This window comes from Schistocerca americana, chromosome 1, assembly GCF_021461395.2.
Source record: "Schistocerca americana isolate TAMUIC-IGC-003095 chromosome 1, iqSchAmer2.1, whole genome shotgun sequence".
In the NCBI taxonomy this organism is placed as follows: Eukaryota; Metazoa; Arthropoda; class Insecta; order Orthoptera; family Acrididae; genus Schistocerca; species Schistocerca americana.
In genome coordinates this window covers 139380773-139404109 of record NC_060119.1, presented here as the reverse complement: position 1 = coordinate 139404109, position 23337 = coordinate 139380773, and the positions used below count along the sequence as shown (strand labels likewise).

Here is a 23337-nt window from a genome sequence, read left to right as displayed (position 1 = left end):
GAACTGCCTCCAGTCAGAACACATACAGCTACAGAACATTCCAGTACAATGACATTTGTGGATACTTCTAGAATGTACTCGAACCGAATATAGAAATTAAAATTGTACAGTACAGGTGAGTTTTGAACTTGCGACCCTCCGTGCATTTAGTATCGTAACCGCTACACCACGGTGCTACTCAGCTTCTTCTGCGACAGTAAGATGTGGTTTTTTCCCCAAATTCGTCATTAGAAAAATATGGCAATGTCTTATATTCACAGATTAACTATTTCTGCTGAGATCGACATTTTTACATTGTCTAATGGATTATTATAGGGGTTGTCTTACATTCGCAGATGAGGCTTTGGCCATTGAAGTTTTGTACAAATGTATTTTGAAGACTTACGAAGAGTAGGGCGTAGCATTCAAGTAGGCTTGAGATTTTGCTGTTCGCCGAAACTTTCAATACAGTATGTCTCTTGCTTGAACAATCATGTGCCATTTGACTGGTGGCTGTATTGCAAGAGATAATTGAGAAACTTTTGACGGTTTGCCATTTCTTGACAGAATGCTCCTTTTTTTTAAAAAACCACTCACGTTCTCTTTTGTGTTTGCCATTGGAGTTATCGGCAGTTTAAGCGAACGACGCATGAGCTGTCAACCGCGTTTTACTTTTTACTCGTTGTAGCAATATAGCGAAGGCCATTTAATTTTTATTTCTGGATCTCTGTTACTCTGTGGTGTATTTTATAGACCCTTCTCCACATTCTTGTTTTTAGCTATCTTCTCTTCCATCAATTGGGATTGACATGTAGTGGCTTTTAACTCCTGTCTGTGTCTTCTTGTTCTACAGTTAAGGCATGGGCACCTAATGTTTTTGTGCCCTAAAGCAAAGCAGAGCAAAACAAAACAATTACAGTTTCATGAAATAGTTGGAGCTAGCATTAAATTCAATCAACTTACTAACTTTCGTTGTATTTGAACGGGTTTCCAATGAAAGTTCTCATAGCCGTATGGATACCATATATAGACATTTATTCTACCTTTAAGTGAAGCTAACATTCAAAGGCGAAAATGTTGTCCCTCAAAATCTGTTGCCTGATTCTGAACTCAAGTCAGTATTTTATTTGGTTATGGGAAACTGTAATGATTTACCAAGCGTGTTGCAAATAAGAAATTTTGTCTCTTGTTACATCGTGGACTTGGGGGCAAGGTGTTACCAGCTGCAGAAGGAGATGGTACATTCACACGAAACGAGAAAGAAAATTAATCCAGGATTAAATATCTAACAGACAAAAATCCCATTAAACTGACAGAAATTGTCATCACAAGACTAAATTACAGCGGAAAGACCCATTGTGGAGATAATATTGAGAGACACCACTAGATCACAGGACAGTTCAAGAATTGGACTGAATTGCAATTGCGGTCTTTTATGTACATTCTATTTGCTGTTGTTACATATTACCTGCACCCTAGAAGGTGTTGCTGTCTGTGTTTCACTGTTGCTCAGCCAAAGCACCACACCACAGCACTACAAAATGGTTGGAAGGGGAACAGTGAAACCAGCTTGGTTGAGAAGTGAGAACTAAGAAGAGTGTGAGGAGGGAGGGTGGTGCACAGAACAGATTTCGCTATGCTGCCAACCAAGGGCTGCGTATTTTGGATCTTTATGAACATGTGCCATGTTTAAACTGCAGTTCAGTTTACCTGAGTCCATTTGTACTCTGAATCAAAAAATTGGATAAATGATCAACAATAGCACACATTTCTGCAGGAGGTAGCAAAAGTCTAGGTTGGAGCTAGTGGCATATTTAGTGTTCCATGCAGCAATGTCGTCTACGCTCGTCATCAGGTATGATGAGAATGTTAGGAGGGTGTGCCAGCCGCTGGTTCTACACAAGAGCTGTGGGTAGACAATATGTTTAGAAACAAGAGATATTGTAAAATTCTCACATCAGTATAGAAGCAAAATCCTCTATTTATTCATAAAAAACAGCTGTGTTCTCAGGTACCACCATAACTATAAACTGAGAAATAGCAACAAATTTGGAAGAAACAGCCAAATATTTGTGACTACAAAGATATAAGTTTCGCAGTTCTCCTGTTAAGAGGGTGGTGGTGGTTTAAAATATTGGTACTGCAGACGACAGGCTAACTAAACAGAAAAGGCTGTGAATATAAGAACTAGTGTAAACAATATATTTTTGTTTGTTTTCTCATTGTATTATCAAAATATAGGCATTCAACAAATGGCAGAGTTTAGAATATGTATGATAACTTTTTAGGCAGATACCTTGGGTCAATAAAAGTTTGTAATTTTGATTAGTCAGAATATGTTAAAAATGTATTTTTCCAAAGGAGGCTCTTAAAAAAATGGGGTAGAGGGGTGACGCAAGTCATATTGTACTCAACGTCATCTTATACTCAGGTAAATACGGTAATACTCTATCCAAAGCTCTATTAAATTGGCTAGAGCCTCCAGTAGACGCACAGAATAATACTGACCGGGGTTCAGGAAGGAAAGATTGTGCAGTGAATGGATCTGGTGCCTGAAAAAAAATCAACAATTTGAGAGTCCAGGAACACCACAATAACATTCACCTTATGATTCCTTAGGTGTAAAGATACTTGCAACCATTTGAAATCAAGACCGAGTCAGAGATGGAATGTCTCTGTCCCAGTTTTAGAGAACAAAACTGGTGGTACATGGTACAAAGGAGTCAGTGGGGTAAAGATGGGGAAGTGCAAGGAAAAGTCTATCAATGGAAAAAAATCTGGCCTTCATTGATAACAACAAATAATGGCAAAGAATCTTAAGATAATACATATAATCTCAGCCAAAACAGGACTACAAATATCATATGAAAAAGTACACTACACGGACACGCAATCCAGAGATGCACTAGAGACTTATGTATGGGTGGATGACAAAAGTAAAAAGTTTGATGCCTTGGAAAACATTGTACAGAAAACATGGTTGAACTTGATATCCAATGCCGAAATGATCAAAAAATTGCAGAAAGTGTCGAGACTTATATGAAGCTCTAAAACAAAATTAGTATCTCCATCATTGCCAGATTAAGACACTATAATATGGTAGTCTTAACAGAGGCCTGTACACCTCAGAGGCAGCAACTAAGGGAAAAATAAAAATCAGTGAAATTCGGAAATATCAGAAAATAACTGAGAAAAATCTACATTCCAGTTCAGAAAGAGATCTGGGTGAGAGACTGACAGAAGAACTGTGCAAACAGATGGACAATTGAAGACATTATAAAGAAAAAGACGAAATTATATGGACGCATACATAAGATGAAGACAGACTGAACAACAATATTTTTAACTTACTGGCGACTATAATTGGAGTGACGAATGATGGTGGTTGAGTGTAGGCATGTTGTGTGTGTCCACGTCATGTGTGGACAGTGGTTTTCAGTTACATAGGGAGACAATGGTCAGCCAGTAGCCTTTTGTAGTTGATTTCCCCTCAGATCATAAATCATCAGTTTCAGAATGATATGTACATGTATCTTGTGGGTTGAAATAAATACTATTTCAAGTTACTGCAGTTACTTTTATAAAACATCAAAGGCTTAGCAAGAAAATAGCAGAAAAACTTATATCTTGTTCACAAATACAGTAGCTGTTCTTGAATAAAGAAAAACAACTTTGTTTCCCAAAAACTGTGCCATCTTGTGTGCACCTTCCCAAATCTTTATTAATTTTTTCTATCCATCCATAGACAATATAGATTGTGTGGATGTTGTCGACAAATACATATATATGATACAGACACAAGGGCATATAAAAGTACAATTGCATTTCCTAAATATAAACTTCAATTATTTGTCTTACTGTGTTTCATGATTATACATCATGTACCACTCTGTTATTGAACATACCAAAACAAGCTCCTAGTTAAATTACTTAATCAGTTACATTGTCGACAAAATTTTACCTACTTTCCAGGTAACTCTTGACAGAATAAAAACACTTCTCTAACAAATAACTTTCTAGGCTATGTCTGAAGGCATGTATTTCTCTTCTGTCTTTTATATTTTGTGGAAGTTTGTTGAATAGTTTGTGCATTGTATAGTACACTACTTTGTGTTTTTGTTTTGTTTTTCTGCTCAGATGTAGGTGGTGACTTGATTTGGTTTCATGTTCATGTAGGGAACTGTTCGTTGGGTACCGATTGATGTTTTTCTTCATGTGAATCACTGTTAGTAAAACATATTCACAGGGAACAGTAAAGATTCTCATAGATTTAAACAACTTGGTGCAGTGCATTCTCTTGTTACTATTTTGTCATAATTCATATGGCTCTTTTTTGTAGTTTGAAGATTGTTTGAATATTCTGAGTATTTGTTCCCCAAAAGATTATTCCATAACAAATGATTGAGTGCACATATGCAAAGTAAGTTGCTCTGGTGGATGCGTTACTACCCACCGATTTTATTATTCTAAGGGCATGGCATTCTGATGCTATTCACTTTCGAAGGGCATTAATATGTTCAGTCCATTTTAGTTGAGTGTCAATATGCTTCCCAAGAAATTTTGTTTTTGACACACATTCTATGTTTCATATTTCACTTTTATAGAGTATTGGTTTTGTTTACATTTGTAGTAAGTTTGTTTGTTATCTATCCAATTGCACACTTGCTCAAGTGTTTCTTCAGCATTATTGTTTAGTATGATTTGTGATGCACCAGTGAGTAGAATGTTACTTTCGTCGGCAAACAGTACCATTTCACCAAGTTTAACACTCTTTGGTAAATCGTTGATATATACCAGAAAGAGTATCGGACCCAACACACTTCCTTGAGGGCTCCAATGTTAATATACTCTGAATCGGAGATGTATTTTATAGTGAGATTGTTAGTTTGAGAGATTTCTACCTGTTGCACCCTGTTTTTCAGGTATGAGTGAAACCATCTGTCTGCTACTCCTCTTATGCCGAGTGCATCCAATTTGTTTAGCAGGATTGTGTGGTCGACTGTATCAAAAGCTTTGGTGAAGCCTAGGAAGATGCCTGTTATATGGTTCCCTCTATCTAGTTCTTCAAGAACAATGTTTGTAAATTGAGCTATAGCTGTCTGTGTACTTTTGTTAGGCCTGAAACCAAACTGCTCTTTGCACAGAAGATTGTACTTTGTTAGATATCCCATTAGTCTGTTTTTCATAATGGTTTCTATTACTTTTGAAAAGGATGACAGTAAAGATACTGGTCTGTAGCTTTCTGTATTTTCTGGGTCACCTTTCTTAAGTATGGGCAAAACCTCTGCATATTTTAGTGCATCTGGGAAGTTACCTGTGATGAATGATTCATTAATGTGTGCTAAAGGCTCTTTGACACTTTGTATACAGTCCTTAACATAGGCACTTCATCTATACCTGTTGCGGTTTTATTTTTCAGGTTCCGAACAATGCTGGTTATTTCTTCTGTGGTGGTGGGTTGCAGCATCATTGTGTTTGGAACATAATTTAGTGATTGTACATGCTGTTTTCTGTCAAATTTTTGTTGTAGTTTGATTGGAAAAGTTTGCTACTTTTTTAGGCTCTTGTATTATAATACCGTTGTGATGTAAGAGGATGTTTTCCTGTTTTGTCTCCTGTTTGGTGACATTCCAGGCTGCTTTTATCTTGTTTTCTGCTTTATCTATAATTTTATCATTATGGGACTTCTTTGCTGTTAGTAGCACTTTTATGTATATTCTTTTGTATGTGTGGTAGTATTCTTGAGATGCATGATCATTTGGGTTTTTTGTTACTGAGATGCTTGAGGGTGAGGAAGGATTTCCTTATCCCAATCGTCACCCAATTGGTTCTGTTTAGAGGTTTGATGACTCTAAGTACTTTTGGGAACATTTCTTTGAATCTAAATTTAAATATTGATAGAAACTTTACAAACTTTTTATCCGTACTAGCCTCCGTGTAGACTTCATTCCAGGTTTCTTTGTTAATCTGCATTGCAAATTCTGATCTTTTTGATTTAGAAAAAACTCTTCTATATGTGAGTAGTTTAGTTTCTTTTTCTGCTGGGATGTGTAAATTTAAGATCTGACAGAAATGGTCTGAAAGTCCAAGGTTATCTACAACAATTTCACAGTTTCTTTTCTCTGTGTCAGTTAGGACATGATCAATGACTGAAGCTGAATGCTTGGTTACCCTTGTGGCAGTGTTAACTAAAATTGCTTCCATCTCAGCACCACCAGCATCTGATTCTTCACCCTCACTAGATTACTCAAAATGCTACTAGTCACTATCGCAAAGAATATAATCTTCAATTCCATAAAGATTATTGGAAATTCTAGGTACTGCCAAGTGACCAAGAGCCAATGGCACACTGCTGACAAAGACAAGCATTGCAAACAGCCTCATGGTGTCAAAGCTGCTTTGTTCCTGATGTAATTTCTATAGATTTGTTTTCCACTAGCTTTGAATGGATGATTGAGACACACATACACATTCCTAAATAATCCACATCACTTATCATGCCACCAGGAATAATCATGTATCACAGTTAACTTTTTTCAGTTTTTGTTTCATTCGATTGCCAGTGTTTGTGCGAAAACTAGCCAACAGAAGCATTGATTCTGAGTGAAGAAGAGCTCTTGACCACTTATTCTACACTGCTGAAATCCAGTCTAGAACCAGTTCCTCTATCATCCACTCACCACCATGAGCTCTTACAGTAATACCAGCTGGGAAGCTTCCTCTCACAGACAGTGTTTTCTAATTAAAAACCACATACAATGGCAGTTTTCATCAGTCAGCCATAATGCTTCACGTCACTGTGCACTACTGCATTTCCACACCACATGTACACATTTGCGCACTATGTTCCACTACATTATTTACTGTAGTGCTGTTTGGCACATCAGAATAGACTGACGTTTGGTCTGCATCCCCCTTTTGGGGGTGTAGATAAATTTTGTGATATAGGTGGCTAATGTAAAATTTTGTTGGCAAAATGTTTCTTTTACGTGCTGTTTTGTAGCCTTCAATTTGAATCCTTTTCTGTTTTGAACTACAGATTAAGCATGTCTTGCTTTCACATCTGCAGTTTCACCCTCGAAATGTTCACCAATTTTTTGAAGTGTTTGAGTTTCACTTGCACACTACCAATGAATATATTTTTTTTTTTTTTTTTAATCAGTATGAAATCTGCATCCAGCTTCCTGCTTTACTGTGTTTCTTTGCATAGCTGATAACTTGAATTTAAATTTCATTCTGTAACTAGTGGACTGCTTTCCCACTTTCATGCACAAACCAGATGATCAACTTTTCTCTCATCCTCAGTTTTGAACATTCTCAACCCCCCCCCCCCCCCCCACACACACACAGTCTTTTTTTAGGTCTATAATCAGTTTATTTTTCATGAGCCATTGAGCGTACCATTCATCCAGTATGAAGGTCCTCATCCTTTACTGACAAGTGTGGTTAATGACAGTAGAGTAGCCGCCAAGATTGTAAAAAAGCTATCATCATCCTAACAGTCTTTATTTATCTTTTTAACAATTAGAGTGCTTGTCTCATAGGTAGCTATCATTATCTGTGGACTGGCTAGTCTGTGATATTTTAAAAAAGCTGTTGTTGGAATTTTAAAACTTTTAGGTTTGTTTTTACTTTAAACACACTAATTTTGGTATAGTTGGTGAAACGTATACAGTAGCATTTTTAACAGAACAAAATTGCAGAATAATTGGAGTATTAAAATATGTTAACAAACATGCGGCCCTTCTAGTGAAATTTGTTACATACAAATTAACCTCTCACACAAAGTCAAAGTTAAATTTAGTATTCATATTGGAGTACAGTGTGATAAAACTTGAAGCAAGAACAGATGGTTTGATGACGTTACATTGCTGTGCTCATGAGACTGTACTTTCTGTCCATGTGAGATGTACTTTCCCTGTCTTCCGTTTTTTTAAAAACATGCCTGTGGGTGAATCATTCATACAACTATTTTCAGATGACATGTAATCTGAATTATCGTCAAATACTTTATCAACATTTCTCCTGTTCACTGCACATGTCGAACACCAAACCAAACCAAATGCATGAAGAAGAGAGAAGTCTAATGTCAGCTTATGCCTACAAAGCAAGCTTCAATAACAAAGGTCTCAGTAATGAAGAATTGTTCCAGTGATGCAACTGCTGTCGCCAAGTGGGCACAGTAGAAAAAAGTAAAAAGTCTCTAGACAGTACAGATGTTTCTGGGAGTCATATATCTGATAAGCGCTATAGAAAATCGTAGTAACTAGTGTGATGTAATATTACATCTTCGGTACATTTTGTACAATCACTGTAATATTACGTCAGCCACATGCCAAGTAATCTTCAGTAATTATTTGAAAATAGACTTCCGAACACTTGATGCTGTTAAATGGAGAAAACCTTCTCATTACATTTTGTTTTCACTACATTTTTTAGATAGTGCAGTTCTTCAGCAAATCCCATTTCTGTGCAGGCATTTTTTGTACCACTTTTACACATCTGAGTGACAACTTTATAATTTTGAAATCTCCTTTATGAAGGTCAGTTATTTGTTTAAGGTCTAAAGGTGCTAACATAAAAGCCTTTTGTGCTGAGTAGCCATGGCAAATGGTTGTTGTTACGGGTAATGAATCGCTTGCCTGGCTCTCACCAGGTCATTGTTTAATGGAGTGCTTTGCTATGCATTTGTTGTGAGTTTTATATTCTTCTAATGGTCCAATGTTACTTTCACAAATTTGTTGGAAACATTAAAATAGATGCAAAATTTTCTTTCCAGTTACAGCCCTTGAATTCTTAAATTTGAAGACACTGTCACTTAACGAGTAACATCAGTGCAGTATCTGTGCATCTGCTTATTGTATATTTTCTGAGCAGTGTGTAACAAATGTAAGAGTATATAAAATTCCTTTTCGTGTTTATTATTTTTTAATTCACTGAAAACAATTTTTATCTGAAAGATTCCATATCATCTTGATGTGGATGCAGTAGTGTTTTCTTTTGTTCATTGTTAAAAGGTTAAATTTCAAGGTAAACATAAGGTAATGTTGCTGCCTCTGTTAACTGTTAACCTCTCTCACCCAGTTGCAGATTGTGAGTAGTTTCCCTGAATTAGAAAATGTAAAGCAGGTGTCAGTGCAAAGGTTAGTTTCAACACTGTAGTGCTGTACTAGGCATTGGTCTGTTAACCCGTTGGTGTACGATGACTTGTATATGAGTCATCACACTGGAATGCTTCTATGTACAATCACTAGAGCTGTCACCATGCAGTTGCCTTGTGTGGTGCTCAGGTGTGTACTGCATTACCAATGGTTCTGTTTTTAGTTCAGGCAGCATGGTAATAGATGAGGGAGATTGTACTGATCATAACACAGGAAAGGATAATTCATCATTTTTCTGCAGATTAATAACTTTTTAGCATCAACAGGATCCTAGATTATTTGTAATAATGAATTGTAGCTTAAATCTGGTTATCATCCTTTGTCTCTGTCTCTCCCCTAAGTAATTAAACATTGTTGTACTTGTTCTCACTAGGGAATGGTCAGACTTTTTGTTTTGAAACTTGGCATGATTTATGTCACTCATAGGTATCGCCACTTCAAATACACAACCCAGATTTGTGCTACCACTTCACACTATATGTTGTACCGAAAAACATGAAAACTGATATTTCCTCTCTTGTCACCTGCTACTAAGTCATGACTACCTCAGGATATTGCTAGCTGTTGGTACAGTGTGCATGGTGGGGGTATTGAGCTTGTCTGCAAATTCCCTACCTTTGGACTTTCACTTTGAGCCATGTTGTAGATGTTTGAAACGTATGAGCTAGTTTCAATTTCTGTATCGTGACTTACACTATCAAGCAATTTAGGATAGTGATTTGTAATAATTGGGTTAGAAGCTATGACATTAATTGTAGCATCACATGTAAAACAACTAGGCATCTACTATATTCATGCAGCATAGGTGTTTAAAGAAACATTAAGCAGGCAAAATACACTGCTGCATTTCTATGTGCGCAGTGAGAAATAAACACAATTAATAAATATGGTGGTGCCTGTATTGAAAGGCAAAAAGTCACAAAATTTCAAAGTTCAACAGGAAAACTATTGTCTTTAACAGATATGCAAACTTCCAAAACAGCCAATTGGAATGTCGTTGCATTTTTAGTGTTAACATACAGATAAGCTTACTTCATGTAGTCCTACAGTTGGAATAGAAATGTAGCAAATTTGTTAATTGTTAAATTAGATGTATTATCCATTAGTAAGGATAGATTGCTATTCACCGTATAGCAGAGATGTTGAGTTGCAGATAGGAACAACAAAAGACTATTGAACATGTAAGCTTTTGGCCACAAAAGTTGTTCTTATGAAATATAGACCCTCCACCACACACACACACACACACACACACACACACCACTTTTCATGCAAATGCAGCTCTCTCTCTCTCTCTCTCTCTCTCTCTCTCTCTCTCTCTCTCTCTCTCTCTCTCTCTGTGTGTGTGTGTGTGTGTGTGTGTGTGTGTGTGTGTGTGTGTGTGTGTGTGTGTGTGTCTATTTCAGGAGGTGGTCGTTGTTTTCTTGTGCCTGCCTGCAACTCAATATCTCCACTGTATCATGAGTAGCAATCGTCCTTTTTATAATTTGTCACTATCCAATCCTGGATTTTCTATTGTTTGATTATGCGTTAGTAATAGGTTTGTTAACATCTTTGTTGTTTTAAGTGTCCCGAGTAGGAGTAATAAATTGCTAATAATTCTGGCATAATTTCAGAAAATTATGATCAGGCAGCAGAAATATTGACAAATCTGGAGAAACTTGTGCCAAACATGCTGCAAGTGGCTTACCGTCGCATAAACTTGGAAAGGAGACGGAATGACTTAAATAAAGTTGCTGAGCTGTACGAGCACTACATTAACACATCAAAAAGCAAAGTCATTGCAAATAATATGGCAATAAAGTATGCAAGGTTTTCGTGGAAGGTAAGATATATATATTGCTTTATCCACCGTACTGTACACAGCTTCTTTGCAGAAGGTAGTTAAATATGAAACCATAAAGTGGATGCAGGTGGATATTGAGTCCAGAACATCTTGACACTCCTAAGGTACACTGTTAAATCTGCATTCCTATTTCAGCGATTTGACGAGTGCGCAAAGGCATTCCCTCATCTTCACTTTGATTCGCTTTACCATCGAGGTAAGATGCCCCCTTTGGGAAACAGACTGCCACTGTTTCATCATTTGTAACACACACACACATTGGATACATCCAAAGAATTGTTGAAATGTTTTGAGTTTTGTTTGATGTAACTGTTTTCATTTTTCAGATATTAGGGGACACAGACAGAGCCATTTCAATCCTGAATAAGGCAGTTGAGAAAGATAAGGTAACAATATAATGTATTATAATGGTTAAATTCTTACTACCAGTATTTTGTGACTGGTACATAATTTTTGATTGGTTAGTGAGAAAATTCTGAAATATCGTAAATCTGCTATGGAGCACAGTGTTCAAATATCATAGCATGACTTGAATGCTCTGGCTGTCTCAAAAATTGTATCCTCTCACTCACTGATGGCTTGGTATCAACGTAGTACCACAAACTGATAAACATGCAACCAGTTTTCATCAGTTTAACATGTCAAAAATTTTCTGACAAACTGCCATTCATAAGTCTTAAATTGAACAAATTAAACTTTATGTATTAATATTTATCAATAATGACAACTCAGTAACATTGTGGTAATTGTTACAGAACATATTTCACTCGTGTATTTGTGGTAATACTTTCCAGTGTGGTGAGGTCTTGATTACACTGTTGGACTGAAGATGGAAATAAAAAAGGGAAAATTTGTGAAAAGTGAAGTTCTGTCATCTCTTCCCTTGGTGATTCTATATTCAGTTTTGTTGGGAAACCTCTCACTGCAAAGCAAAAGCCTTGAGTCATCAGTGTGTGCACACAAAAAGAAAGAATGAACGTGCCGGTGCTGCTAGATGGACTATGTTGTGGTGGAGGTTGTCTGGTGGGGTGGGGCAGCACGCGTTCACGTCGATGCACATGCACACAAAATGGGGATGTAGGAAGAGCGGCTGGCAGTGGGCGGCTTGTGGCTCAGAGGGAGGCAGCCTGCTTGCTGGCAAGGGATGTGTGAGGGAGAGGTGGCAGGTGAACGGGCTAAGCATGTGATGCACTGGTATTGGAGCCGTTAGGGAGCTGCCCAAGTGAGGGTGGCATGGGGATGTGAATTGGAAGAGGGTGAAAGGATAGTGGAAGGGGAAACTGTTAATCAGAGGGTGTGGGGATAGTGATTTACTAGAAACTGGGGTCAGGACAGTTACAGGAGTGAAGGATATCTTGCAAGGATAACTCCCATTTGCATAGTTCGGAGAAGCTGGTGGAAGAGTTAAGGAACCCAATGGCCCGGGTTGTGATGCAGCCATTGAAATTGGGCCTTTTGTCCTGAGCTGCATTTTTTGTCACCAGGTAGACTTCATTCTTGGCAACAGTTTGGTGATGGCCATTCGTCCTGGCTAACGGCTGGTTGGTAGTCGTACTGACACAAAAAGCTATGCAGTGTTGGCGGCAGAGTTGTTATGCTACATGGCCCTGCCTGTGAAGAGTGTGGAGTAAGAAGTGTTGGGTGGGTGGATTGATCAAGTCCTGCGCAGGGATATGAGCCCTTGGTGAGAGTTTGGAAATGCTGCAAGGGAACATATCCCTGTGGAAGACCCAGGTGTAAGACTTGTCCAATCTACCCACCCAGCATGTCCTACCCCATCAGAGGCCAGGCTACATGTGAAAGCAGCCATGTCATATACCAACTGTACTGCAAACAAGCTTTTTATGTCAATGACTACCAAACAGCTGTTCACCAGGATGAATGGCCACTGTCAAACTGTTGCTAACAACAAAGTTGACCACCCAGTGGCACAATATGCAGCTGAGCATAACGTGCTAAATTTCAATGGTCACTTCCATTTACATCCTTACCTCCACCACCAGCTTCTGTGGACTACACATCCTTGCAACACACCCTTCACTCCCATAGTCATCGTGGCCTCAATCTCCATTAACCCACTGTTTCCCGCACTCTCTGCCCAACAGTTTCCCATCCTTTATCCTATCACTCCCTCCCATTTCACGATACACGCCACCTTCAGTGTAAGCGGCTCCAACACCTATGCCTCCAACATCCATGCATCACATGCATAGCCCACGTACCTGCCCTTTGTGCATTACAACAAACTGGCTGCCTTTCTCAAAGCTCCTAGCCACCCACCCCCTCTCTTTTTCAACCCACCCTATCTTCCAAAATGCAGCACCAACGTTGTGCATCTGGCTGGTATCGTGTAGAGTGCATGAGCATGTGCAGATCCATGTGCAGTTGCCCAAGAAAGAATTACTCCAAAAGCTAGCAAGTTTTCTTTATTTTTGTGTGTGCTTCTTGGCGACTCAACATTGCTGCCTTTTGGTGAAGGGTCACCTATACTCCCTAAAGTGTGTGTATTATTCATATGCTGTTGTCTTGAAAAAACTGAAATCGTCTTGATAGTAAGTGAAGCAGGAAGGAGAAAAGTGCACAGAGCAGTTCTAGTTATTAGTGGGAATGTGTGCTGCATGCTTTGTGCAAATTCCATTAATGACTTAGTCACTTATTTCCAGATAATCATAAATTTGTAATTTGTTGTGCTTTTTGAAATTCATGATAGTATTGTGATTGTGAAATTGTATAATTTATTAAATAAGCGAACAGTAGTGTGATAGTGGTGGAGTCAAGTTGTGCTAGAAATTTTTGTCGCCGATTCCATTCAGTATCTCTTCATTTATTATGCGATCGAATCACCAGCATTCTTGTGTAACACCACTTTTCAAAAGCTTTTATTCTCTTCTTGTCACAAATGTTTTGTCCCATGTGTCACTTTCTTGCAGAGCTACTCTGCAAATACCTTTAGAGAAGACTTGCTATCGTTGTAAAGTTAGATTCAATAACAACAGTTTTCTTTTTCAGAAGTGCTTTCTCCTTATTGGCAGTCTGCATGTTATGTCCTCTCTACTTTGGCTGCTGTTGGTTATTTTGCTGTCCAAATAGCAAAACTTGTCTAATCTTTTCAGTGTTTAGTTTCCTAAACTGATTCTGTCAACACCACCAGATTTAATACATAAAAAAAAAGACGTAGTTTCTTTCCTTTATTTGTACCTTGTACCCCTCTTTTCAAGACACATATACAACAGTCTCTGAGTGGCATAAATAAGTTGAAACGTCGTCCTGTGACAGTACCAAAAAAGCTGTGTTAAGGTCATGTTTAGGTAAAATTTGGACTGTGTCTTTGGAGCCTGTGGGTCTTATTCGGTCAAAATCTATTTATTACTTACGCCCTGCCTCCTCTCTGTCACCTGCCCTCTCTCCTTCACCTTGCAGTTAGTGGATAGCGATCTTTGGATATTTTGTTGTATGGAAAGTATTATACATTGTTAAAATTCTATGACATCCAGAAAATTGATTTGTCACCACTTCGCCAGGTTATTGCCAGTGGAGTCGGATTAAGGTGATAGAATCAGCCTCGGTAGAACTCAGTGTAGTAATCATTTTTAAGACATCTTGCAGACATAGTACTGTGTTTAGACAGTAAGGTACAATTAATCAGTTTTGTTGATATTTGTTAAGTTTTGAAATATTGTTGCTGTGCAGTTGTATTTTTAATCAGTAGTATGGCATTAAAAAACTTCTTTCATGGAACCTTGTTGTTTCAGGAAAACCCTCGCCTTTACTTGCAGCTTATTGACATGGGGCTTCAGAAGAATCCCTTGGATGAAGAAGAGATAATTGCAATTATAGATCAGTTTCTCAGTGGAGATGCTGACCCTGAGCAGAAAGTTCTGTTTGCTCAGCGTAAAGTTGAATTTCTTGAAGATTTTGGAAAAGATGTTGTGGGGTAATTCTGTTATTATTATTATTATTATTATTATTATTGTCATCATAAGTAGTAATGAAAGAAAATTTAGATGATTGGTAGTGCATGAAACTGTGTAGAAAAAAGAGCTGTTCTCCTGTCCACATGTATGTCTGTTGTATATAATGAGCTCCCATTCCTATGCATGATTATTGTGATATAAAGTTGTGAGGTTGGTTTAAAAAGTCAGGTAAAAAAGCAAGGAAAATAATGTTTGTTTCATAAACAACTCTCCGTACTTTGTGGCAGTCGCCTTTGAGGGATATCCTCTGCAAAATACTTGTTGAATGCAAATATCACTTCATCACTTAATGAAAGTTCCTTCCTCGTAAGCCAAAGTTTTAAGTTTGGGAACAAGAAGAGGCTACTAGGGGTATGTCTGGTGAATAGGGTGGATGAAGAACCCGTTCAAAGTCCAATATATGCACTTTTGCCATTGTTATTGCTGATAGGTGGAATGGTGCATTATCCTGGTGAAGGAGCAAATTATTATTATTATTGTTGTTGTTTTGTGTGTGTGTGTGTGTGTGTGTGTGTGTGTGTGTGTGTGTGTGTGTGTGCACGCGCGCGTGCAGTGGCCATCATATTACCATCTGACAAAATGGTCTTTGCCTTCTTCATTGCACTTTCACCAGCCTTTGTCCATAGTTTTGACTGCTATTTTGACTCTGGTGTGTAATGATGGATCCCAGTTTTCTCATCAGTCACAAATCTGCACAAAACTTTGTCCGGATTGCGATTAAACATCAGCAGACATAGTGTTGAAATGTTGTGCCAGATGAATTTTTGATCGACTGAGAGATCACAACACGTATCCCTCTCAAAGTTTCTTCATAGCCAATTCTCCGTTGCAGGATACAATGCACTCACTCGGTTGAGATGCCTACAGTCTCAGCAATCTCACAAATTTTTTATTATTATATTTTTTAATGATGTGATCTCACATGGACGACCAAAAGTAAATGGTATAGTGCAGAGTCTGCGTGAGCTTCATCCAGTTGTGTTTTGATTTATGCGGTTGTCCAAATCTTCAGATGAAAATGTTTAGTAACAGTATGAAACTCTGCTGTCTCCATTTTTAATCACAGTAGACACACTGGCCAATTCAAATAGCTTTCAACAGTGAACTGTCTGCTGTACATTGTTGAAATTCTCTATGTAATCTTCGGAATAATCAAGCTTACCAGTCATGAAGGCACAACAAAAATGTTTCATTCTTTCATGAAAGTTTACCAGACTTACCGAACCACCCCCATACATGGGTGTTAATCTGGTTAAAACTGAAATTTTTGTCTCTGATGAGAGGTAATGATTTCTCTCAAATTGAAGTTTAGAGATGAATAACAGTTGATTTTCTTTGCACTCATGGAGTCAAAATATAGTTTGAATTGGTTACTTATATGCTTTCTAACATACCTTAAAGGCAGACTTCCACAAAATGTCACTTTTTTATGAAAATTGGCTGCTTGCGTAATATTTGTTTGTACATCATGAACTGACAATGAGGAAAATAGTATGTATTTAGCAGAAATTAGACAATTTGAGAAACTCGTGTTTTAATTGCCTTGTCTGTTAAGTGTTTGCCCTGTCTGTATCAGTCAGTACTATGACTGCATGAAAGAAGATTGATAGTGAGTTTACAAATGATGATGAATCGGAATCTGACAGAAACAAATGCATAAAATGTATATCAGTTGACTGTATTACCCACACTCTAGTTAACTTCATCTACTTCCATGATCTGTAAGCCACTATGAAGAGTATGGCATAGGGTATTTACCATTCCATTTGTGTAAGGAGTGTGGGAAGAATGGCTGCTTCAATGCCCCTGTATGCTTTGTAATTACTGAAATCTTGTGTTTGCGTGCTCTACTGATGCGGAATGTAAGAGCTGTATTCCTTGATTATGCTCCTTGAAACTTTGTGATCTTGCTCCCAGATGATAGTTGTCTACCTTAAAGTGTGTGCCATTTCATATTTTTCACCATTTTTGTGATGGTCTTGTGTGGGAGAAACAAGCTTTGTGGCGGTTTATGTTGTCCTCCCCTCAAGTATCCCCTATTCTGAGCTGTGCAGAAGGGAGTTATCCTTACAACAGATTCTCCACTCCCAAAACATTCCTGGCATCAGTGTACAGTAACCCAATGTCCTCGCACCCTCCACCCAACTGTCCTCCCCCCCCCCCCCCCTCCCCCTCCCCCTGTCATGACACATCCTCACAATTTGGCTCAACTCACCCTGATTGTACATGCTCTCTGCTGGTGCACATGTGTGTCTTTTCCCCTTGTTTGCATGTCTTATTTCTGCTCCCTGTTTTCCTCCCCTCTGCTCCCTGTTTTCCTCCCCTCTGCTCCCTGTTTTCCTCCCCTCTGCTCCCTGTTTTCCTTCCCTCTGCTCCCTCCCCCATACCACCACCTGACGCCGTGCCTGACAGCCATATCCTGCCCCTGCCCCAAATTGATGCTCCCATTTGACATGTTTCTCTTGCAATCTGGCCAGAGATAGCAGTTGTGTGTGTGTAAGGTGTTCTTGCTTGTGTGAATGTGTGTGTGTGTGTGTGTGTGTGTGTGTGTGTGTGTGTGTGTTTCTTTTCTGAAGGAGGCTTTGGACGAAAGCTTATATGTAACAGTTTTCATCATGCCTTCGTGCTACTCATTGTGTCCTCTTTACAGTGATTAGCTATCTATCCTTTTTGTAATATTGTTGGTATTGCAGCCTGGACTTTCCATTGTTTAATTTTCTAAGTTGATCACATCTAACAAAGCGATCATAAAAGATACAAAAGTTTTGCATAGAAATGACTTTTTATGACTGTAAAGTTTTCTTGGTACTACAACTGCACCAAAATAAATGTTTCTCAAACCTAAAGTGTTCGTACTATGAATTTTCCTACAGTTATGAATTGCTTGCTTTCTCCAGTATGAAAACTTTTTTGTGTTGGTCCTGTCCTTTCTAACAAAGCAGTCTTTTAACTAGGTGTCACTACTGTGTACATACGTATTGTCAGTTAAATGCAAAAACTTCTATACACAACTGTCTTCACTTGTCTATATTTAGTGTTCTTAATTATGGTCATGTCATTGTTTTACAGTGTTCAGAAAGCACATGATGAGTTCCAGAGGTACTTCAAGATGGCAAAGGATCGAAAGAAAAAATCTGCTGATGCAGAAGGCAAAAGGTGAGTCAAATGTGAAGCTACAAATTAACTTCTACATTAGTTTAATACCTTGTGCAGCACTGGTTACTTGTTTTGAAACTTGTGGCAGTATTAGTTTTCTGTGCAAATACTTAAGAGTAATTTAATGGAGGAATTTATAGTTAAAATGTACACAGCTATCGGTGGACTGATAACAATGGAATCAAGTGGGAAAACAAATGTGGCCAATAGTGAACTGTATACTTGTGAATTTAGCAGCAGTGCCAGAATAAAGCACAACATGTATACGGTGCCACAAAAGTGTAGTTTGTCTCATGATCACTTGCTCAAGAAATGTGCTGCACAAAGATGGTGCAATTAGTCCTTATACCTGAACAGCAAAAGATGTTAATAGTTTTTATGTAACAGTGTAGGTGTATGGTGCTTTTTTCCCAGAGAGTGGAATTGAGAATACTTTGCAGTCTCACTAATTAGTTCACTTATTTTCTCCACACTCCATGCTACACATACTCAGCTGGTGACACTGAAGGAAGCTCCCCATGAGGACTCTGTTTCTTCTTCCATCTCCACAAATTGATACACATGGAACACCATTGCTCTTGATTATTCTTATAATTTTGTTGTTTCCTTTGTTCCTACTAATCTTGAACACTTTGATGACTTTAGTCATAATATATGCACTTACTTGATATTCAGCAATAAATGTTCAGTGCATAATGTGAAATGTTCGTGATTTAGAAAATTCACGAAATGTCGACTGTTGGTGGCTGCATTATGTGGCGCATTGACTCTCTCTGCCACACATCTTGCTGACATCCATCTTGTTAGCTGCACATCACTTTAGTAAAGATGTGTTTGTGGACTGCAGCAAATTGTAGTTGTACAAGCAGAGTCTGTCTCAGACTATGTGGGAACAGCCTAGAAGCAAACAGCATCAAGAGGATTGATGCCTATAGAAAATATTACTTTTTGGGTTAATATATATATATATGTATATATATATATATATATATATATATATATATATATATATATATATATATTATATCATCAGAGTTTAGTGGGAAAAGACTATTTTCTTGCAAACCCTAATTTAAAATGATGTGTTTCATGTCAGTTTAAAAATAGTTTTAATTTGTGGGCAATAGTCTGGATCATAAACGGTGTGCATTCTTAATATTGATGCATCATTTTATCTCTTTTACAGCACTATACAAGTCTTGCGCCCCTCTCAGAATTTCCACAGCTGCCTCCTCTTGCCCGTCCTCTCCCCCGTCAGGTGTCTCCATAAAACAACCTTTTTGTAATTTCCCGCCACCCCATGCAGATTTCCAAGATTTTATTATCTTGGAAGCTCATTTACTAAAAATGAATCATTGTTGAAAAACGTTACTTAGATGAACTGTTATGAAAGTTGGCAAACAACAAATTAATTGTAACATTGTAATAAAAAAAAGTTGCTTATGGCAGGTATTGGATCCAGAAGAATGTTTGCGAAGCTGGATTATTCACACTGACTTGTATTAACATTGTTTCCACACGCTTAAAATTATGTTTGTGCTACTCGTGTGTTAATAAACAGTTCCCACCTATAAGTCTTATGAGAGGGAAAAACTGATGTTTTATGTTGACCAACAATTGTCCTGGTGTGCATAATTGATTATCCAACTCCAAAGGTATTCACGTTCATAGTGGATAATTATAAAACGTGATAGGCTCTTACAGGTCTTTTTCAGAACAACTTGGAAGAATTTGATGGGAAGTGCAAACTTAGTCATAAATGACAGGCTTCATGGAGCAAAGTGTTTTGTCCTTCCAATAGAGAAAAGTATAAGGAAATGTGATCCAAGCACAAAATCTAACCAGGTGTTCACTTGCAGTATTTTTGCATTTGTGTACTAGTTGGTATTTTTTAATAGGAAAAGATCTAGTATCTAAAATATTATGTGCAATTGACATTTTGGATGATGTAGTCTTTCAGAATGAGGAGTGCTGCTGTGAAAGTTGGAAGGTAGGAGACAAGGTTCTGGCAGAAGTAAAGCTGTGAGGACAGGTCGTGATGCATGTTCGGGTAGCTCAATCGGTAGAGCACTTCCTTGCGAAAGGCAAAGCTCTAGACTTTTGAGTCTGGGTCTGGCACACAGTTTTAATCTGCCGGGAAGTTCCACTGTAGCCTTTCATGCACAGAATATATGTTCGAAGAATAAAATATTTAACTTGGTTGTATGTTAATGGGTTTGACTTCCTATTGAGATATTTTAAAGGTTTCCAGAATGAAAATTCACTCTGCAGCGGAGCGTGCGCTGCTACGAAACTTCCTGGCAGATTAAAACTGTATGCTGGACAGAGACTCGAACTTGGGACCTTTGCCTTTTCGCAGTCAAGTGCTCTACCATTTGAGCTCCACAGTATCCTTTCTTCCAGGAGTGCTAGTTCTACAAGGTTCGCAGAAGAGCTTCTGTGAAGTTTAGAAGGTAGGTGATGAGGTACTGGTGGCATTGAAGCTGTGAAGACGGGTCGTGAGTTGTGCTTTGGTAGGTCAGATGGTAGAGCACTTGCCAATAAAAGGCAAAGGACCCGAGTTCGAGTCTCGGTCCAGCATACAGTTTTAATCTGCCAGGAAGTTTCTTACTTTGAAAGTGTTTTGGGCATGCAGCAGTTCGTGATTTTTAACAAACTAATCTTTAATTATGCTACGCCGAATTCTCCTGCATTTGTAGATAAACAGGATTCACTGAAGGATTGTCTGTACCAAATTAATTTCAAATTCTACTGATGATATTCTTCCTCTTGTCAGCCTGCACTAATATTGGGCCCATTACATGTTACATCATTGCCTTTGCCTTTTTCCAGATATTTATATCCCCTGACATGGTCTCACTTCCATCTACCCTTTTTTTTATTTCATCTCTTTAGGGATATTCACGTTATTTTATGGGCACATATCTATAGCTGTGAATCAGTATAGTGGAAAAGAAAGAAGTCAGGATTACTATTTTGTTGGGTGGTTGTGCATACCATCATTCATTGTCATAAACTGTTGTACTTATTACACAGCACAGAAATGATTTACACCTTTCCTTGATAGTTACTTTATTTTAACCTTTCTTATCTGTTGCCTATTGTGTGTTAGTAGTTTTTTGCAATTAAAGTAAAATATTAATGTTTCAGTGACAGTGCAAAGAAGGCAAAGATCCAAACAGGGGATGCATTGGTGGCTTCACAGCAAGCTTCCCAGGCAGTCTCAGGTGCGGTGGCCACTACAGCAGGAACGACAGTAGCAGCTACGACTACAGGACAGTACGCACAGTCTAGTTACGCACAGAGTGGTGGCTATTCTCAAACAACAGCAACAGGTGCCGCTGCAAGCAGCAGCTATCAAGGGGGACAATATCCTGCACAGCAGCCGCCCACGCCCTATAGCCAACCTCCATACAATCAGCAATATAGTCAGTCTGGTGACCCAAATTATGCAAACTATCAGAACTGGGGATACTCACAAACTGGGTATGGAGGTTACAACCAGGGATGGGGCAATTACAATTACTACTGAAGCTGTACTCGTATCGTGCGTTTTTTCAGAGAGAGTACAGACTGTTTACAGAGTGTCATTCTTCCTGTAATATAGTGAGCCAACATTGTAAAAAAAATCAGTTTGAGGTGTTGCAGATTGACTGTTATAAATACTGCTTTAATGACGTATTCTTATATTTTCTTGACAGTTCATAGTATGGAATTCAGACAAACATTTCATCATCATACCTGCAGTAAGTTCAGATCTCTATTTTAAATTCCCTTTTCACATCGACACACATCCATTAAAGATGTCATCGACATGCACAGATATGAATTTAATAAATTTTTTTATTGAATCTAATCATGCATTTTCAATTTAAAATAAACAATATTGTATGTACAAAATAAAATTTATTTCTAATATATATTCATTTGTCTATCATTTTGTCTGCATTGAAGACTGTGTGAATTGTCCACCATTACTACCATACAGGAAGGTTTTTTTTCCCAAAGCTTTTGTATTATTGATAGAAAAACTTGGTTACAGTAAATGGTTTGCGTAGTAGAATTTATGATATTTTGTTTATCATTTATTAGTTTCTTGACATTTCCGTTTCAAACTAAGCTTATTTCAAAGTTCTTACGACGACGTGTTGTTGGTCATTCTCAGAATTATCTTTCAAGATAAAAATTAACAACAAAAAATCACATTAACAGATTTCATTGCATAGCAATGTTACACTTGTCTGTCAGCTTGTTGATGTCAAGATGTCATTGAATTATTTACGAGATTGTGAATGGTTACTCATTGTCTATAATTGATGGCACAGTAAATTTAACTACAAGGCAGTTATAAACATATTTTGTGAGACCAAAAAATAAAATATTGCTATTATTTAAGTAGACAAAAATATTGACTGTTTTGCTCAAACGAAGTCCAGGGCACAGTTTTCAGGTTAGCTACTTGTGAAATTTTTTCTTATATTTATTCTGTTTCCTTGTCAACTGTTTAATCTAAATGGCCATCACAGTGCCCACTCATAATGCATTAGTTATATCAAATAAATGTATATCATCATATCAGTCTTTTCCTATTTATATTTTTTCACAATGTCTGTCCTCACAGCAAGTACTTTAAGCAGAATGTTCATTTTGTTGCTAATAGCTCTGAAATGCCATCATGTAGTACAAGTAATGTTTTTTCTCTCCTCACCCCCTGCCCCTCTTCACTCCCATGCGCGCGTGCTGCACTGACCAAACAAAACATTATATCCACCTACTTAATATTCTTTTGATCCATCTTTGAATTGCAATACAGCAGCGATACTGCATTGGACACTCAACAAGTTGCTTGTAGTTTTTCCAGACATATGTGGCCCAGGGTGTCTACACACTGGCCAGATGTATAAAGTTAGTGTAACACATATTGAGTGGTTTAGGTTGAAAACCATTTAGAATCTACATTATTTGGTTATTACTTAAATCTGTTTCATAACATGATTATGTACAGTAATGATGGATTTTTCTATGTAATAAAACACTTAAGACAGACGTATTTACTTTACCTTACATTTACAGTGCTCAAAATACTCTGTATTAATTATAAGTTTCTTAGGATATATTTGCTTCCGTAATTATTGCTGTAAGGGGAAACCTCCAGGTGATAATCACCATAGCAGCTATAAATATTTTTCAGATAAGGCAATATTAGCCTCACACAGACCAG

General features: G+C 37.8%; 1 protein-coding gene across 1 annotated transcript in view; it reads left to right on the top strand.

The window, feature by feature from the left end:
* Window positions 1-22038, top strand: part of LOC124550941 (pre-mRNA-processing factor 39) — an 82246-nt gene extending 60208 nt beyond the window's left edge. The window contains exons 14-18 of the mRNA XM_047125752.1: window positions 10757-10965; window positions 11313-11372; window positions 14739-14920; window positions 18030-18116; window positions 21267-22038. Coding sequence (XP_046981708.1) covers window positions 10757-10965; window positions 11313-11372; window positions 14739-14920; window positions 18030-18116; window positions 21267-21648 — 920 coding nt within the window. The 3' untranslated portion in view covers window positions 21649-22038. The remainder of the gene's footprint in view (window positions 1-10756; window positions 10966-11312; window positions 11373-14738; window positions 14921-18029; window positions 18117-21266) is intronic.
* Window positions 22039-23337: the final 1299 nt, after the last annotated feature.